The 20,051-nt window shown below is 38.7% G+C and overlaps 2 protein-coding genes across 2 annotated transcripts in view; one reads left to right on the forward strand and one right to left on the reverse strand.

Moving 5' to 3' along the window:
* CENPP (centromere protein P) overlaps window positions 1–20,051 on the reverse strand; it is a 270,783-nt gene that overhangs the window by 172,162 nt on the left and 78,570 nt on the right. The window lies entirely within an intron of this gene.
* OMD (osteomodulin) lies at window positions 1,381–11,386 on the forward strand. Its single transcript, XM_009189191.4, has 3 exons — window positions 1,381–1,689; window positions 8,337–9,302; window positions 10,182–11,386. Exons 2-3 carry the CDS (start codon window positions 8,363–8,365, stop codon window positions 10,505–10,507), a joined length of 1,266 nt encoding a protein of 421 aa, XP_009187455.1. The 5' UTR covers window positions 1,381–1,689; window positions 8,337–8,362; the 3' UTR covers window positions 10,508–11,386.

Here is a 20,051-nt window from a genome sequence, read left to right on the forward strand (position 1 = left end):
GCACATAAAACCATTTTTGAAAAAAGTACACAGATTTGTTCTCTTTTCCTTAGTGAGAGCTTGAGTTTTAAGAACAAAGACACTAACAGAAAACATATGGAAAAGATCAGTAACAAGATGGAATCTTGGCTCAAATGTGGTCTGCCACGTTTTTCATACCAATGTCTCCAATAATAGACTAGATTTTTACAACTGCCAAAGCATCACTTGAAACACTGTATACTTTTCTTAAATGCAAAGTTTAACAAAATAAATCTTGTGAGTTCTTTGTAAAAAGCTAATGGAAAACACTTTTTTGAGGAAACAAAACGAACTCCAGGATTCACTTTATCTTATTAGTTTGTAAAAGCTTAAGAATTCCCCCCAAAATGAACTCTGAGTCCACTGCCAAAAGACACAAGTCAACTCTCTGTTTAGAATACGAAAACAGTGTAAAAATTAAACATTAAAAACAGTTAACTCTTACTAATCAGGAGAGACAGCTCTATGAAATGAAGAAACTTTCCAAATCTACAAAATAAAGGCAATAGCTATTGAGCAACATAAGCTTTTCATTCCATTTTATTCAATACTACAAAATTATTTTGTGCAATACTAAAAACAGGCAAATTGGAGATATACCTTTGGAGTGCAACCAACTGACTAATTTTATCTCAAAGGATATTAGAAGGCATTCTAGTGGGTACATCTGCAAACAAGAGGAGAAATGAGATAGCTGATAAAAATGAGGATGTAAGCCTTTGTATAGAAAAGTCATATACTTAATCTGTGTAAGCAACAACAATCCAGTGCCTTTTAAAAATAAACCGAATGCAAAATGTTATATGTTTCTAATCCTGATTCCTTGTTTTAACAAAGTACTGATGTGAACCTAGGTGTTGAACAACCAAGCGACTCAAGACATTTTGAGTTCCAGGACAGGCGTGGTGGCTCACGTTTGTAATCCCAGCACTTTGGAAGGCGGAGGCGGGAGGATCACCTGAGGTCAGGAGTTCAAGACCAGCCTGGTCAACATGGTGAAACCCCATCTCTACTAAAAATACAAAAAATTAGCCGGGCGTGGTGGCTCATGCCTGTAATCCCAGCTACTCGGGAGGCTGAGGCAGGAGAATTGCTTGAACCCAGGAGGTGGAGGTTGCGGTGAGCCAAGGTTGCACCACTGTACTCTGGCCTGGGCGGCAAAGTGAGACTCCATCTCAAAAAATAAAAAAAGAAATTTTGAGTTCCACCTTAAGTTGCTGAGACACTGGAGTTCCCTGTCACAGTGGGCCTTAATTTGAAGAATTCTTTGGCATGAAAATGAAAATAAAAACAGTAATCAGTACATGCTGTTTCATTTAGTTTTGTTTGCCTTTCACATTAGAGGAAATTCTTGCCACACCTCAAACCAAAATTAAGGGGAAAAGAAAGAAGTAAGCCACATAAATCTGACCAAGAACACAAGCATCTTAATTTCAGTCCACAAAGTTTCATGTCATGAAAAGAAATACATAATTTTAATTCAACCCAAGTGTTTTCCAAGAAGATTGTATTTGCTTAAATTGCTACAGTAATTCAAGAGACAGCCCTGTCTGGACACAGAGTTACTGTGGATTTTTAAGAGACTCAGTTAAAGAATTTAGGAATTTCTGATTCATTTAAAGGATTTACAAATTCATCAACCCCTGAAAACTAAAGCAAATTGAACAGGTATGATAATAAAATAATTTTCAATTTTTTAAGAATGTATTCCTACTGTTAAAATTTAAAAAGTATATTGGATTTGCTTAATATTAAAATAGACTGCATCTATTATAAAAGCACATTTTTTGGAAGCAAAATTTGGTAAAAAAGTTACATTAAGCTTTTGATTAGGCAAAATGTTCAAGTAAAGTAGTATAATGAGTTTAACTTTCTCATTTAAGATTTACCCAACAAAAAATCTTTGTTTAGATTTTTTTTTTTTTTTTTACTTTGAATGAAAGGAGAGATTCTCATGTTAAAGGAATCAATCTCTTCCTCTTCCTTAGGTCTCTTTTTCTCTATGAATTATAAGTAACAAAGAACCAGCTAATGCCTTTGAGGCATACAGCTGAGCAATGCTAGTGATTCCGGTTGGGGGGTTGATGGGCATTTGTACAAATTTCACTCAAGATTTCCTCCAAATTTCTCTACTGACTAAATCCCTGATATAGAATGTTTGTCTTTTCATTTACTTCTTTCTCAAAGGGAAGATACAGATCCTCTGTCTAGTCTACTGAAGGATCTAGTTACTTTGGGTTTTAGTTAATTAAGATTTAAATGTATTATGGCTAAAAATAACTGAGGTAATTGTACTTTTAATAGCAAAAGAATTTTACAAAATTAAAATTTAGAACTTTTTTGGAAAAATCTAAATTATATAATATTTGCTTTCTTATATGCTAATTTCTATGGCATACAAATAAAAACAATTATGTCTTTAACATAATAAAATGTTATGAGGCTTTTAAAGTTTTCCTGAACAAGTAAATTATACCTCATTAGTAATTTCAATTAAAACTTCTCTTGATGAACACATAAGTGCTTTTCTCCAAGTAAGAGAAACGTTATGACACAGATGCTTTTATTGCTATAATATGAAAAATTCACATTGAAAACTGGTAATATATATATTTTACTTTGTTCCATTCTTTTTCACATTTGTTATTTTCCTACTACACAATGTACTAGGAAAGTGAGGAATACAGTATATTGTGATGAAGAAATATTCAATAGAAAAAGGAACGGTCAAGCTCTCATGAATATGTTCATTTGAAGAAACTACCATGGTGAAATAAATGTCTAGGAATAACCAACATTAGTGGAGGGAAGCATTTGCAAGACTTAACCTATAGCTTATTAACCTAATCATTCATCCAACAAATCTTTGAGCACTTATAACACTGCATTGTACTAGATTCTGTTAAAAGATATCAGGAAATGAGATGATCGACAATGAAGTATACAATACTGCTGTGAGTTATCCTATAGAGAACAAGGCATAGATCGTAGAATGTGAAAAGCAGAAGTAACAAAAATATGTTTAGCAAATGACTGAGAAGAGATTAGTTGGGGAATGAAAAATTTGGATAAAATAAGCGATTGTTGTAACATGGGAAATCATCATGGGGAAAGAGTAAGAGGCATAGAAAATAATGAGCATATAGATGAAAACAGGATGGATTTCAGACCAGAAAACTGCACTTAATCAAAGGGAGTGGGACAAGATTGTACTACATGGTTAGAAACGTGGAGGGAGGAGGACAAGGATGTTTAAGATAAGTTCAGGTTTAGAAGACAAATTGTTCCTCAAGGAAAGACTTTCTTCTTAGGTGCTCACAAAGACCGAAAGCAGACAACATTAAGAATCTCTTTATTTTCAAAGACGCCCCAATCATGATGTCTTGATTCAAGGCCTTCTTCTTTTTTCCCAAAAATTTTTCATAGTTGTTCAACAACAGACTCTAATTCTCAAATGTAAGGTTGCTAACTGATGATGAGCTAATGTTCTCAACAAAAGGATAAAAATCAAGCTGAGTTTTCAGCCAGGCGCAGTGGCTCACACCTGTAATCTCAGCACTTTGGGAGGCAGAGGTGGGCGGACCACCTGAGGTCAGGAGTTCGAGACCAGGCTGGCCAACATGGCAAAATCCTGTCTTAACTAAAAATACAAAACAGTGTAGCCAGTTGTGGTGATGCACGCCTGTAATCCCAGCTACTCAGGAGGCTGAGGCACAAGAATCACTTAAGGCTGGGAGGCGGAGGTTGCAGTAAGTGGAGATCATGCCATCGCACCCCAGCCTGGGTGACAGAGCGAGGCTCTGTCTCCAAAAATAAAAAGTTAATATGTTGTACTATAATGAGTACAAGAAAATATTATAAAATTATATGTAAAATATCATCAATGAGTATAAAATGTATCAAATATTCTATATCCATTCCTATTAATCTCCCAAAGTCTTGGTCAAATGATGTCTACAAAAGACTTTCCTGTCCCTCTGTAGCTGAGGTAAGCCACTGGCCCCACAGCATTGCCTATCTCTGCTATAAACAATATTACCCTCTGCCTTAGATTAGGGTTCACTTTGTTGTATCTCTCTCTTCCACTAAGCTGTTTGCTCTTTACAGAAGGGACTATGGTTTCATGCCTTCTTCATTTCTGTATTCTCCACCAACTTAGCATAGTGCCTCACCGCTAGAAATAATTCAAGATAACTATAAACTGATATAACCCAATCAAACTAACTACTAATATTTGTAAAGTGCTTCACTAAGCATGTTCACATATGGTAAAGTAGTAGAGTACAGTAGGTGAATAAGCATTTCCAAGCAGACCCACTGGGAGCTTCCAGCCCAGCAAGGAGAGCCTGCTCTGAACACTGCCCTTTGGTATAAGACCGTAACTCCTTAATTCTACCTCCTTCCAAGATTCTCTACTTTTTCACCCGTGAACACTGACTGTAGTGTGAAATCACAGCCTAAATATGTTAATTCATTAAATTAAGCATTCATTCCCAGAGTGCAAATTCCTTAGGTCAGAATTTAGGCCCTCCAAGGCCAAGTGTGGTGGCTCATGCCTGTAATCCCAGCACTTTGGTAAAAAAGTTACATTAAACTTTTGATTAGGCAAAATGTTCAAGTAAAGGCTGAGCGGGGGGCAGACTGGTTGAGCCCAGAAGTTCATGACCAGCCTGAGCAACATGGCAAAACCGTGTCTCTACAAAAAAAAAAAAAAAAAAAAAAAAAAGCCAGATGTGGTGGCACGCATCTGTAATCCCAGCTACTCAGAGGCTGAAGCAAGAGAGTCACTTGGGCCCAGGAGACGGAGGGTGAGCCAAGAGTGCACCACTGCGCTCCAGCCTGGGTGACAGAGCGAGACTCTGTCTCAGAAAAAAAAGTTAGGCTAATCCCTTCAGATCTGGATTTAATAGTCTTATTTTGCTCCTTCAAGAGTTAACTAACCACATACCCCAAACACATCACCATCTGTTGCTTCTATGTTTTTGTTTATCTCTTCTATCCAGAGATCTTCTTCCTCACCTCCCTCTATGAGAACCTCAACACTCCTTCAAAGTCTAGGTCAAATGCCACATCTTCCACAAATCTCACAGAACAGAAAGAAAAGTGGATGTAATAGAGTTGCACAAAGAAACGTCATGAGTTTCAAAAGCACATACTGTTAAAAAAAAAAACAAACCATTGCTATTTTGGCATTTTCTTTTGGTAGGGATAAATACAAGAAAATAGAAATAAATGATATCTTGATCCTATTTTCTCGACTTAAAAAAAACAAGCAAGGTCATCACCCAAAAATAATAATGGGGAATGAGTTATTAGAGACTTGAGAGAGGAAAGTTACAAAACAGTAGCATAGAAGAGAGGGAAAGAGGATGGTCTAAGGAAATGCAGCAGGACAGCACTTGAGGTTAGTGGTCTTGAATTGAGAGTGAGACCAGTCACCATGCTCCTGCTTTTCTTTAGTTACAATCAGCTGTGAGTAGGTGGAGAATTGGAGTAACCAGTGTTGGAGTCTGGCAGATTGAAGGAGCCAGAAAGTTTAGGGCATGTGCAAAAGAGCAACGATAGTGATGAACTATGGGGTCTAAGTTGGTAAGAAGGAACTGACAACGTTGGCAAGGATGGATGAGGGACAGTGAAAAACAGTAGAATCAATAGCTGAGGTTCCACTGAAATTGAAGAATTATTGCAGCTGGAGTTACTACATAGAGATAGTGGTCTGAGTGTGGAATACTCAAAATGGAGAGTATGAAGGGTTCCAGTAAGAGCAATGACAAAACCCAGGATGCGGGCGCATGGGAGCAAACAGTGAGGAAGAATGAAGGAAAGTATCACTGCAGGAAAAGAGCTCAAGGGTCTCTGACTTCACCTGAATAACTACTTCAAATCCCAAATACACACAATAGTTACATTTATACATTTATAATTTCTGACAAGAAAAGAACAAGAAACTGAGATGTTTCTTAACCTTTCTCAAATGAGGTTCTGTCAAAGAAAATAACTTAAGTAATTATTCTCTCAATTATACCAATGATGAAAAATAGAACCATTCTAGATGAATAGGAGATAAGTCATTTCATTATATGCAACAATTTTTTAGGAAACTCATTCTCTCGTGAAATCTTGGATAGGAAAAGTAGAAAGGTCTCAGAATAAACGAGGTAGGATTTTTTTAAACGTTTTCCCTAAACGATACATTCATTTCATCTGGACAGCAGTTTTCAACATGCAAAGTACTCGTACATGCATAGCTCATACAATGCTAACAACAACCAGGTGGGATAAGCAGGCAAGATATGACACAAGGAGGCTGGGTGCAGTGGCTCAGCACTTTGGGAGGCCAAGGTGGGTGGATCATGAGGTCAGGAGTTCAAGACCAGCCTGGTCAACATGGTGAAACCCCGTCCCTACTAAAAATACAAAAATTAGCCAGGTGTGGTGGAGCGTGCTTGTAATCCCAGCTACTGGGGAGGCTGAGGCAGGAGAATTGCTTAAACCCAGGAGGTGGTGGCTGCAGTGAGCCAAGATCACACCACTGTACTCCAGCCTGGGCAACAGAGCAAGACACCATCTCAAAGAAAAAAAAAAAAAAAAAAAGACACAAGGCAACATACAAGATAAGCAGATAAGCAGCCAAGGTATAATTCAGCTATAATTGCAATTCTTCTTTTATTGATGAGGCAAGAGGCAGATATGTTAAGTGACAGAAATGAAATGTAGGTTTCAGACTTCTCATCTGGGACACAATTGACCCTTCCCTAGAACTTCAAGTTTCAGCACCGAGTGTTCATTGTGAAGTGTGCCCCCCTTGCAATCCTGCTCCACACAATATCCTCCTCCTGCATTCTGCTGCATATGTATCTAATCCTCCACCGGACTTTAAACTCCCGGGAGACAGGGACAGTGTGTTTTTAATAATATTTGTATATCTAAAACTTAACTTAAATCTATTAATGGAAAAAAGGAAGCTAGGAAGAAAAATGTAAAGACACTTGAATTTTGTAGAACGTAAACATTGTACATCTTTAGGATTTAAAGTAGTTATTCAAGCAGAGTCAGAGACTAAATAATTGGATTCTGGAAACTGTTTCATGAGGAAAATTTGATGGTGCAATTAGTTTTGGACAGAAAATATTAAAAGGAAACATGAATATTATTTCTAAATATCTGAAATTATCACATAAAAGGGAGCATTTCATGTTCTTCTGAAGGGCAGAAAACAAATAGAAGTTGTAGAATCTCCCAGGCAAAAGCTCTCTAACTAAAATAAAGGTCTCTCCTCCCCCAGGCAGTGACCATCATTAAAGGATCAGGTAATTCCAAAGAACACCCAGCATTTATAGTGGAGGGATCAGACTGTAGTTGAATGATGTCATGCTATCATCATAGATCTATACTCTAGTAAGCAAGATAAACTGGGACTCTTAAAAGATGGTTACTTGGTAGAAAGTCTAGTATACCAGACTTTTGACTCTAGTTCAGTGTAATATGTGACTTAAAAAAAAAAAAAAAAATCTCGGCCAGGCATGGTGGCTCACGCCTGTAATCCCAGCACTTTGAGAGGTCAAAGTGGGTGGATCACCTGAGGTCAGGAGTTAGAGACCAGCCTGGTCAAGATGGAGAAACCTTGTCTCTACTAACAACACAAAAATTAGCTGAGTGTAGTGGCACGTGCCTGTAGTTCCAGCTACTCGGGAGGCTGAGGCAGGAGAATCACTTGAACAGGGGAGGCAGAGGTTGAAGTGAGCCAAGACTGTGCCACTGCACTCCAACCTGGGTGACGAGGCAAGACTCCACCTCAAAAAAAAAAAAAGAAAAAAAAGAAAAACAAATCTCACCTCATTGGTACTTAAACATTAATTCTGGTTTGAGGCCGGGCGTGGTGACTCACACCTGTAATCCCAGCACTTTGGGAGGCTGAGGCTGGAGTATCCCTTGAGGTCAGGAGTTTGAGACCAGCCTGGGCAACATAACGAAACCTCGTCTCTACTAAAAAATACAAAAATAAGCCGGGCATGGTGGCGTGCACCTGTAGTCCCAGCTACTCAGGAGGCTGAGGCATGAGAATCGCTTGAACCTGGGAGGCAGAAGTTGCAGTGAGCTGAGATCATGCCACTGTACCCCAGCCTGGGCGACAGAGGAGACACTGTCACAAAAAAAGAAAGAAAAAAATTTTGGTTTGAGCACTGCCCATTCTTTCTGGATATTCTTTTATATACAGACATAGGTATAATACATTTCACATAACTGTCAATTTATACAAAGTGTATTGAGTTTACTCACTTTCTCCACAATGTTTCCTTTTCTCCTTGCAATAGAAAAAAAGAAGAAGAAGAAGAAGAAGATGGGTTTTTTAAGTCCAATATTTGTTATTTTCTTCTTTCTTGGAGTCAAAGTACATTGCCAATATGAAACTTATCAGTGGGATGAAGACTATGACCAAGAGCCAGATGATGATTATCAAACAGGATTCCCATTTCATCAAAATGTAGACTACGGAGTTCCTTTTCATCAGTATACTTTAGGCTGTGTCAGTGAATGCTTCTGTCCAACTAACTTTCCATCATCAATGTACTGTGATAATCGCAAACTCAAGGCTATCCCAAATATTCCGATGCACATTCAGCAACTCTACCTTCAGTTCAATGAAATTGAGGCCGTGACTGCAAATTCATTCATCAATGCAACTTATCTTAAAGAAATTAACCTCAGCTACAACAAAATTAAATCTCAAAAGATTGATTATGGTGTGTTTGCTAAGCTTCCAAATCTACTACAACTTCATCTAGAGCATAACAATTTAGAAGAATTTCCATTTCCTCTTCCTAAATCTCTGGAAAGACTCCTTCTTGGTTACAATGAAATCTCCAAACTGCAGACAAATGCCATGGATGGGCTAGTAAACTTGACCATGCTTGATCTCTGTTATAATCATCTTCATGATTCTCTGCTAAAAGACAAAATCTTTGCCAAAATGGAAAAACTAATGCAGCTCAACCTCTGCAATAACAGATTAGAATCCATGCCTCCTGGTTTGCCTTCTTCACTTATGTATCTGTCTTTAGAAAATAATTCCATTTCTTCTATACCCGAAAAATACTTCGACAAACTTCCAAAACTTCATGCTTTAAGACTGTCACACAACAAACTACAAGACATCCCATATAATATTTTTAATCTTCCCAACCTTGTAGAACTCAGTGTTGGACACAACAAATTGAAGCAAGCATTCTATATTCCAAGAAATTTGGAACACCTATACCTACAAAATAATGAAATAGAAAGTATGTAGACTTTTATTGTGTTTTAAAGAGAGAAAGAATGGAATTCTCATCTTTTAAGGAAAAAAATATTTAATAAGCTATGCTTTAGACATTGTGGAAAATGGTTGTTTTGAAGTTGCTTGAGGGAATGGCAGAAATTTGCCCCAGAGAAATGTGTGCTATTCAGTTTATAGTCCTTTCTATTAAATTGTATTGCCTTAAATATTGAGAAATAGGCTGGGCACAGTGGCTCATGCCTGAAATCAGAGCACTTTGGGAGGCTGAGGCGGGTAGGGTGAATCACTTGAGGCCAGGAGTTCGAGGCGAGCCTGGTCAATACGGTGAAGTCCCATCTCTACTAAAAACAAAAAAATTAGCCAGGCATGGTGACGTGCGCCTGTACTCCCAGCTACTTGGGAGGCCAAGGCATGAGAGTTGCTTGAACCCGGAGGTTGCTATGAGCTGAGATCATGCAACTGCTTTCTGGCCTGGATAACAGAGCAAAACTGTCTCAAAAAAAAAAAAAAAAAAAAAAATATATGTGTGTGTGTGTGTATATATATATACATAAAATATAGAGAGATAAATAATAGAGTATATGAAGAAATATGAGTATCCTAAGTAGTGAGATTGTAGATAATTTTTTTGAGATTGTTCTACTAGGACTTTATTAATCAGAAAAGCCAATGAAGCCATATATATTTTGGTAATACAAAACTCATTTATAATTTAATTTTCTTCATTTTATTATTTGATTAATGTAAAAAAGAAATCTAATTCAATTTATAAGTATTATAATTAATTATATCCCATACAACATAAAATCTAACACAGAATTATGGTCATAACAATGGATTATACCTTATAAAGCAAGATTAATTTTTAATTTATTTCTTTCAGAGATGAATCTTACAGTGATGTGTCCTTCTATTGACCCATTGCATCACCACCATTTAACATACATTCGTGTGGACCAAAATAAACTAAAGGAACCAATAAGCTCATACATCTTCTTCTGCTTCCCTCATATACATACTATTTATTATGGTGAACAAAGAAGCACTAATGGTCAAACAATACAACTAAAGACACAAGTTTTCAGGAGATTTCAAGACGATGATGATGAAAGTGAAGATCACGATGATCCTGACAACGCTCATGAGAGCCCAGAACAAGAAGGAGCAGAAGGGCACTTTGACCCTCATTATTATGCAAATCAAGAATAGCAAATCATATAGGTATACACTTATGACTTCACAGAATCTATACTTAATATAGTAAATCTAAGTAAACATGTATTACTCAAAGTAATATATTTAGAATTATGTATAAGATCAGAATTGAATTTAAGTTGGTGACATCTGCATCATTTCATAGGATAGAACTTACTCAAAATAATGTAAATCTTTAAAAATATAAATTAGAATGACAAGTGAGAATCATAAATGTTAATGGTTTCTTACACTTTTTTAAAATACAGAAATATCATGTTAAAAAAAGCGAGTGTATCATTTCTATTAACAGTAATTTTTCTAAAAATGAGGAAGGAAGTAGCATTAGCAGTAAAGACCCAGAGGTCATGACCTTTTTGATCACTCTGAGGACAATATTTGAATGACAGGAGGGCATATTAATGTAACAAGCATTCATTTAAGGAATAGACCATTTTCTTTGACCTCTTCTCCGGAAAAGCTTTCACACTGGTGTTTGGGATCTCATCATTACGACATCCATCCCGCTATCTCACCACACAGTGCATAGAATAATATTTTTGATTTGTAAGAGGCCATCCAGTTACTAAGGACCCAAGGCATACAGATTCACAAAATTAACTAATCTTTTTGCCTCAAAGTACCAAAACAACAAAATTATAAAGCTGTATTTGGACAACTAAAAGACACCAAACTATCTCACCGCAATTGGTATTTTAGCAAATTTCAGCAACTATCCAAAACAATGTTATTGTGTTCCATTTTAACTGGGATAAATGTTTTTGTAATAAATACAACCATAGAAAGGCTTCTTTGTTACAAAATGATTTGCAAAGAAATAACTGCTTCGTTCACAAGATTAAATGTTGGCAAAATAAAGTTCTAATGATAATATTAAACACTTTATGCTTATCAGTCAATATCTACAGTAAAGCTAAAATTGAATACAGTTCCTTTATAATTTGAATGACAGTTTTTAACATCTTTAAAACCTTAAAAATCACTTTTTCATTAATGTATTATTTTTAAGTATCTTAAGTGTGCCTTACAATGGTGATTATCTAACTGCTGCAATGAACTCTCTTGATATACCATGCTAACGTTTCACAGAATTTCTGAGATAAGGGACAGATAACAATGTAGGGCTGCCTATACAAATGATAACAATTCTGACAATATGCAACGGACAGACAAGTCAAACTATATTTCAGAAGTAGTTTTCAAGCATGCAAGTCTTTTTTTTTCTGAGAATACCAGTTTAAAGTGAAGTCTTTAATGCTGTTTATATCTTTGAGGAGATTATTAGCATTATCAGAACCAGAACACCCATCTGTTCCCAGGGACAAACTCAAGAATCCAGGATGAATAGGAACAAGACTCCATTCATTCATCTAATCAACATTCATCAAGTCCTTTCTTGTATAGGGCTTGGCAATAAGGGATCAATAAACAAAGTACAGGCCAGGCGCAGTGGCTCAAGCCTGTAATCCTAGCACTTTGGGAGGCCGAGACGGGCGGATCACAAGGTCAGGAGATCGAGACCATCCTGGCTAACACGGTGAAACCCCGTCTCTACTAAAAAGTATAAAAAACTAGCCGGGCGAGGTGGCGAGCGCCTGTAGTCCCAGCTACTCGGGAGGCTGAGCCAGGAGAATGGCGTAAACCCGGGAGGCGGAGCTTGCAGTGAGCAGAGATCCGGCCACTGCACTCCAGCCTGGGTGACAGAGCGAGACTCCGTCTCAAAAAAAAACAAAAAAAAAAAACAAAAAAAAACCAAAGTACAATGTGCAACTATGATGCCACGATATGGGCAAAGCACACTTTCAACAGAGGTTTAAAAAAAATCTTAAGGCCTACCTCCCTTTTCTTGCAATTTTAAAATACAGGGTATAAATTCAAACATTATGAGTTAACATGTGGAAAATACTATGAATGTTTTAGAAAATAAAGATAAGACAATTTCTAACCTAGAGCAATTTAAAATTTATAAGCCATTAGGGAAATGCAAATAGATGAGATACCACTACATGCTCACTAGGATAGCTGAAATCAAAAGGCAGACAAATAACAAGTGTTGGCAAGAAGTGGAAAAACTGGAGCCTTCATACACCTTTGGAAGGAGTGTAAATGCTGCAGCTGCTTTGGAAAGCAGTATGGAAGTTCTTTAAAAAGTTAGTTACATATGGCTGGGCGCGGGGGCTCACGCCTGTAATCCCAGCACTTTGGGAGGCCAAGGTAGGTAGATCACCTGAGGTCGGGAGTTTGAGACCAGCCTGACCAACATGGAGAAACCCCATTTCTACTAAAAATACAAAATAATTAGCCAGGCCTGGTGGCACATGCCTGTAATCCCGGCTACTTAGGAGGCTGAGGCAGAATTGCCTAAACTCGGGAGGCGGTGGTTGCGGTCAGTCAAGATCACGCCATTGCACTCCAGCCTGGGCAACAAGAGCAAAACTCCATCTCAAAAAAAAAAAAAAGAAAAAAAAAAAAAAGAAAAAAAGTTACATACAACCCAGCGATTCCATTCCTAAGTATACACCCAAGAGAACTGAACACACATGTTCACACCAAAATTTGCATATAAATGTCCATAGCAGCATTATCCACAAGGTAGAAACCACCTGCATGTCCACCAATGGATAAACAAAATGTGGTATATCCATTTAGTGGAATATTATTCAGCCACATCCAAAGGTAGAAACCACCCAAATGTCCATTAATGGATACACAAAATGTGATATATCCATATAGTGGAATATTATTCAGCAATAAAAAGTAATGAAGCACTGACATATGCTACAACATGGATAAACCTTGAAAACATTATGCTCAGTGAAAGAAGTCAGTCGTAAAAAGACACAAATTGTATGATTCCATCTATACGAAATGTCCAGAACTGGGAAATCCATGGAGACAAAGACTATTGGTTGCCTAGAGCTGGGGAGCATGGGAATGGGGGAAAGTGAGAATTGCTAATGGGTATATGGTTTCTTTTCTGGAGTAATGAAAATGTTTCAAAATTGACTGTGGTGATGGTTGTACAAATCCAAAAACACTAGGCACTATTAAGTTGTATACTTTAGGCTGGGTGCAGTGGCTCATATCTGCAATCCCAGTGCTCTGGGAGACCGAGGTGGGAGAATTGCTTGAGGCCAGAAGTTCAAGACCAGCCTAGGCAACACAGTGAAAACCTGTCTACAAAAAAATTAAAAATTAGCCAGGCATGGTGGTGCATACTTGCTGTCTTAGCTATTCGAGAGGCTGAAGCAGAAAGATTGCTTGAGCCCTGGAGACCAAGGTTGCAGTGAGCCATGATTGTGCCTCTGCACTCCAGTCTGGCAATAGAGTGAGAACCCGTCTCTTAAAAAAATAAATAAATAAATAAATAAAATTATATACTTTAAAAGGATGAATTGTATTGAATATGACTTATCTCAATAAAACAGTTATTTGAAGAATTTAATAAAGAGATCAAACAACTCACTCTAACATAAGGAAGAAATAAAATGCTAAAGTGGCAATAACTATCAAAAACTGTATAAGCACAGATACCATAACTTTCACATCTGGCGAGGACCTGGAGAAGTAGTTGAAGGCTCCCAGGAAAAAGTTAATGTGTGGCAGGAATTGACTGGCAAAAGTGGAGAGAACAAGCTCCTGACGGGAGTTAATATAAAGACATGGTAATTACTTGTTTCACTTCTTGCACAGTTTAAAAGATTGAAAACCCTTCCTTTTTCAGAGCTCTGGAGTTTCAATTTGTATCTCCTCCTAAATGAATAAAAGAAAATATATTTCAATTCTCAAATAACAGCCTTAGCAAATAATAAAATTGCAATTCAAATTTAGCAGTTCTGACCTGGCATGGTGGCTTACACCTGTAATACCAGCACTTTGGGAGGCTGAGGTGGGCTGATCGTTTGAGCCCAGGAGTTCTAGAGCAGCCTGGGCAACATGGTGAAACTCCGTGTCTACTAAAAATAGAAAAATTAGCCAGGCACGGTGGCCCATGCCTGTAGTCCCAACTACTTGGGAGAATGAGGTGGGAGAATCGTCTGAGCCTAGCAAGTGGACGTTGCAGTAAAATGAGACCATGCCACTGCACACTAGCCTGGGTGTCAGGGTGAGATCCTGCTTCAAAAAACAAAAACAAATTTAGCAATTCAAAACAAGGAATCTGGCTGGGTGTGATGGCTCAAGCCTGTAATCCCAGCACTTTGGGAGCCCGAGGTGGGTGGATCATGAGGTTAGGAGATTGAGACCATCCTGGCTAACACGGTGAAACCCCATCTCTACTAAAAATACAAAAAATTAGCCTGGTGTGGTGGTGGGCGCTTATAGTCCCAGCCACTCCAGAGGCTGAGGCAGGAGAATGGCATGAACCCGGAAGGCGGAGCTTGCAGTCAGCCGAGATCGCGCCACTGCACTACAGCCTGGGAGACAGAGCAAGAGTGTCTCAAAAAAAAAAAAAAAAAAAAAAAAAAAAAAAAAAAAAAAAAAAAAAAAAAAAAGAATCTCATACAAGAGCTATGTGGGTATAAAGCATCACAGGACACTTTTAAGCTAGGTGACTTTGAGTGAGTTATTTAGTTTGTATCTTCCTTTGTTTAAAAAAAAAAGATGGTTTCCATATGGTCCTTATAAATAATAGATACAATAAAGCACACAAAGTGCACATGAGTTGCAGGTATCAAGTAAACAGTAAGGCTCACTGTAGCACATCTGGTCCAGCAGCCCCCAGATTCAGACGCTGCACACTCCTGGGTGCTCACACTGTTTTTCCTGGCACACAAAACAGAGTAAGCATCTCTTTGGGTTCCTTCCAACATTTTACTCATACAAAAGATTAGTGGACAAGAGAGACTATGAAGGGTTTCATTAGGGTGCTTAAATCATGTATCTCACAACTTCACAATCACTATTGGATACTGCAGCTTTTCAAAGCACCATCGGGACGGCCCACCAGGGTGAGGATGGCAGGGTTCCCTCCACCCCCCACAAGGCACTGGGTTGCTGGCTTCCCTGCCCCAGAGTGTGGTCAAACTCCTCCTGTTTACTAGCAAGAACAGTTTAACTCTGCTCTGGCTCCTCCCTCTAAAAGTGCATATAAATAAATGCATCCCACGTCCTCTAGCTCAGGGCCCAATGAGGAGACAGATTAACAATCACTTTTTGGTACTTGAAAAAGCCTTAAATCAAACCTGCCTAAGTCTTCTTATTAAAAACAAAACAATGAGGCTGGGCATGGTGGCTCATGCCTGTAATCCCAGCACTTCGGGAGGCTGAGGTGGGTGAAACACGAGGTCAGGAGATTGAGACTATCCTGGCTAACATGGTGAAACCCTGTCTCTACTAAAAATATAAAACATCAGCCGGGCGTGGTGGTATGCACTTGTAGTCCCAGCTACTTGGGAGGCTGAGACAGGAGAATTGCTTGAACCCTGGAGGCAGAGGTTGCAGTAAGCCGAGATCGCACCACTGAGCTCCAGCTTGGGTGACTGAGCGAGACTCCGTCTCAAAACAAACAAAAAACAAAACAAAACAAAGAAAAACCTCAATGCTTTCCCTGGGAGACAATGAATAAAGTATTTTCTTCAAATAGTACATCAAGACTGCACAGTTACCTATCAGAGGTACAGCCTAAACCAGTTAATTTGATATTTACAGCAGGAAATAAAAATGTGAAAATTCATTTATTATTTTTCTCATTCTACTACCAAGTATTTAGCTATGTTAGCTAATAGGCTAAACTGTTAACTATTAACAAATAAGCCCAAGTTACACCATAAACTCAAGTTTAATTAACAAATATAAATGCATAATGAACATACATTTAACTTTTAGAAAGGACATTTTAAGAAGGATACTTCATAAATTTGTTCACGATAATACTGGTTGAGAATGTTTAGCCAATGTTTAAATATTACCTGAAACATTACACATTTTCACTCGATTTCTCAAGCCTGGGAGCACTAAACTAAAATACAGATGTATGCATATTATATAACACACTTAACCAGCTCCATGAGGTAAAAAAGAAAAGAGAAAAAATAAACCTTGTCTGTTCTATATAATTTTTCTGTTTTAAGAATTCATATGTCCCCAAGGATGGCTAGACCTAAAACCCTGGTTTCCTGATTCTAAATCCATTTCTTCTACATCTTGGAAATAAAGCATAAGAGCAGCTGGAAACAAAATTAAATCATAACAGCTAAACATCTGAAGTTTCTTATATGTTCCAATATCCTAAATAGATATAACTATGCCAAGTTATAAATCTGCCTAGTTGTAAATATCATAACATCATGGACACATCTTGCATCACTTTACATGTTTAGGTTATGAATTCACTCTACAGAGATTTATGTACTACTGAGAAAAACTAAATTAACAAATAAGATATAATTTTACCATGAGTTCTTCCTTACATTGAGTCATAATTCCTCTCCATATAAATTTGACCCTTTAGTCTGGGAAGTAAAATACATGGGTTCTCGTATTTCTTGTTTGAACAAACAATTAGGCTTCAAGGATAAGTATGAGATTTAAGATGGAGATCCAAACCACAGACTTTCCACAAAATCCAGAATGCTGTATTTAAAAGGGTCTACGTGTATCTAATAACTCAGCAGTTCTCAATAGGAATGATTTTGCTTCCCCAACCCCCACCCATTAGTGGACAGCTGGCAATGTCTGGAGACATTTTTGGTCATCACAAAGTGGGGGTGGAGGTGGGGTGCAACTACTAGCATCTAGTGGGTAGAGAGCAGAGGTGCTGCTAAACATCCTACAATGCACACAGGACAGCCCCCACAAGAGAGAATTATCAGGTCCAAAATGTCAATAGTGCAGAGGCTGAGGAACTCTGTAGTAACCAGATTCAATAGATAAAAGTTCAATAGATAAAAAAAACTGTGGCCTAAAACGTTAAAGAACTTGCCCAAGATCAGGGGAAGGTTCATGAAGAATCAAAACTAGAACTCAGCTGGATGCCACTTGGCTCATGCCTGTAATCCCAGCACTTTGGGAGGCCGAGGCGGGCAGATCACGAAGTCAAGAGATCGAGACCATCCTGGCTAACATGGTGAAACCCTGTCTCTACTGAAAATACAAAAATTAGCTGGGTGTGATGGCGCACACCTGTAGTCCCAGCTACTCGGGAGCCTGAGGCAGGAGAACTGCTTGAACCTGGGAGGTGGAGGTTACAGTGAGCTGAGATTGCGCCACTGCACTCCAGTCTGGCGACAGAGCAAGACTCCGTCTCGAAAACAAACAAACAAGCAAACAAACAAACAAAAACAAACAAAAACTAAAACTCAGGTGTCTTGACTTTTAAACCAAACTATTTCCTACAAAGTTAGAGAATGAAGATGAAGGTAGGGAAAAGAATCTTCCAGTTTGTAGCATTGATTGAAAGCTAATCCACTCGGAGGTTATACGGTCTCTATCAGAATTAAACCACTCCCCAAAAATACTTCTTCCCTGGAAACTCTTGTTTCCAAAACTCCATTCAACACATTGTTTTGGTTGCCAACAGGCCAAATAAAATAAATCCCCTATAAGGCACCAAAGATAATACAATAGGGTCACCTAAAAGAACTCTGCAGAGGTCAAGGTGGATCACTTTAGGCCAAAAGTTCGAGACCAGCCTGGGTAACATAAGGAGACCCCTGTCTCTACAATTTTTTTTTTTTTTTTAATTAGCCGGGCATGGTGGTGCATTTGGGCCCACGAAACTGAGGCTGCAGAGAGTCATGATCGTGCCACTGCACTCCAGCTTGGGTGACAGAGCAAGACCTTGCCTTCATAAAAAGAATTCCACAAAGAAGATTCTTTCATCTTTGGATACAATGCCTGCTCTTGAGCATGAGGCAGCTTTCATCTTTTACTCCTGTGCAGTAAAAGCTAAATAGCTTTCTATCAGCATTCATTTCTCTCTGGAATAGAAAATCACCTCAGTTTCAAGCATTTTATATTGAGTACTGTGTAGTAAAGATTTTGGCTTTACCTAGAGGTCTGGGCTTTGCCTTGGCTTCTGAGAGGTGATCTATGTCATTTCTGGTAGGAGTGTTTTTGTTTAGGGTGACATCAGCCACACCTGATAGTCTTAAGGTTGAGGTGGCTATGCCAGGAAGACCAACCATGTGATGTAGGATAAGGGATTTGGGTTATGCAGTGTCAGTGGACCAGGAGGCTGGATTCAATCAATCAATCAATCAAGCCTATTAATAAAGCCCCAATAAAAACTGAACACTGAGAATAAGCTTGCCTGGTTGGCAATACCCCACGTACACTGTCACATATCAACATGAGTAAGGCAATGCATCCAGAGAACAATAGAAGTCTCAAGTCTGGAGCCTTCTAGACACTGCCCCTATGCATCTCTCCCTTTGGCTGATTTTAGGGTGTATCCTTTCTCTATATAAACCATAACCACGAGTATAATGGTCTTCAGTGAGTTCTGAGAGTTCTTCTAGGGAATTATCAAATGTAAAAAGAGTGGTTCTGGGAATCCCCTGAACTTGCTGTTGGTATCAGAAGTGCGGGTAATGCCCATCTTGCTAGACTATTTCCTTCTCTAGCTAAGACGCAGGCTGCAATGTTGTGAGCTGCCCTGTGGAGGAAGTCACATGGCAAGGAACTGAGGGAGGCCATCAGTCAACAGCTAGCAAGAAACTTAAGTCCACAGTCTCACATTCTGCAAGGAACTGAATGCTGCCAACAGTTACATGGGCTTCGAATTGTATCCTTCCCTACTCAACCCCTGAAGTGAGGCTGCAGTACCAGATGCACTTCAAATGCAGATCCTGAAGCAGACAATCAAGCAAAGACACTCCGAATTCCTGACCCACAGAAACTGTGAGATAATAAACGTGTTATTTTAACTAAGCCATTCCTTTGTGATAGTTTTTCACACAGTAATAAATAACCACTACAATAGATGAACAGTGGTATTCTTCAGCAATGCAACATCAGAGGAATGTTTCTAAAATGCAAACAGGATCATATTTAAGCCATCACTGGCTTAAAAATCTCTACATGGTCTCTCACTGACTACAGACTAAAGCCCAAATACTTTAGCAGGATACAAAATACTTTCTTTAATCCAACCTCTACTCCCCCTGTCTAGTCGCATCTCTTAATATGGTCCATTCCCCTGACTACTTCTCTCTCTCCCTCCAAGCTCCAGCAGTATGCAAAACAAGTTACAAATTTTCTAAATGATCTACCCCCATCCCCTCCCCAAGGGGAGCACGTGATGCTCCCCTTGCCTAGAATACCTCATCACCTGCGCATACCCTCCTCTCCTATCCTCTCTATAGAAGTCAGTTGGGTGCAGTCTCCTTGACCCCCAGTCAGTTTGTGGCTTCTCCCAGGTTATCACAGAACTCTGCATATTTCTGTGTAGCAAGCCCTACCATGTATTCTAGTTGCTTGTTTGCTGCTTTTCCTGCTGACTTAGAGGCTATAAATGTTCCTTGAGGGAAGAAACTGAAGTTTGCTTATCTGAGTTCACGTGTCTGAAGTCCTGGCACAGAACTGGCGTTCAATAAAC

The sequence above is a fragment of the Papio anubis genome, chromosome 13 (genome assembly GCF_008728515.1).
Source record: "Papio anubis isolate 15944 chromosome 13, Panubis1.0, whole genome shotgun sequence".
Lineage (NCBI taxonomy): Eukaryota > Metazoa > Chordata > Mammalia > Primates > Cercopithecidae > Papio > Papio anubis.

What these genes read in the sequence shown, in the direction of transcription:
- OMD (XM_009189191.4), top strand. Translation starts at nt 8,363, where the DNA reads ATGGGTTTTTTAAGTCCAATATTTGTTATTTTCTTCTTTCTTGGAGTC. An exon ending in ACAAAATAATGAAATAGAAA is followed by an intron (nt 9,303 to 10,181) that starts GTATGTAGACTT and finishes TATTTCTTTCAG; the next exon opens with AGATGAATCTTACAGTGATG.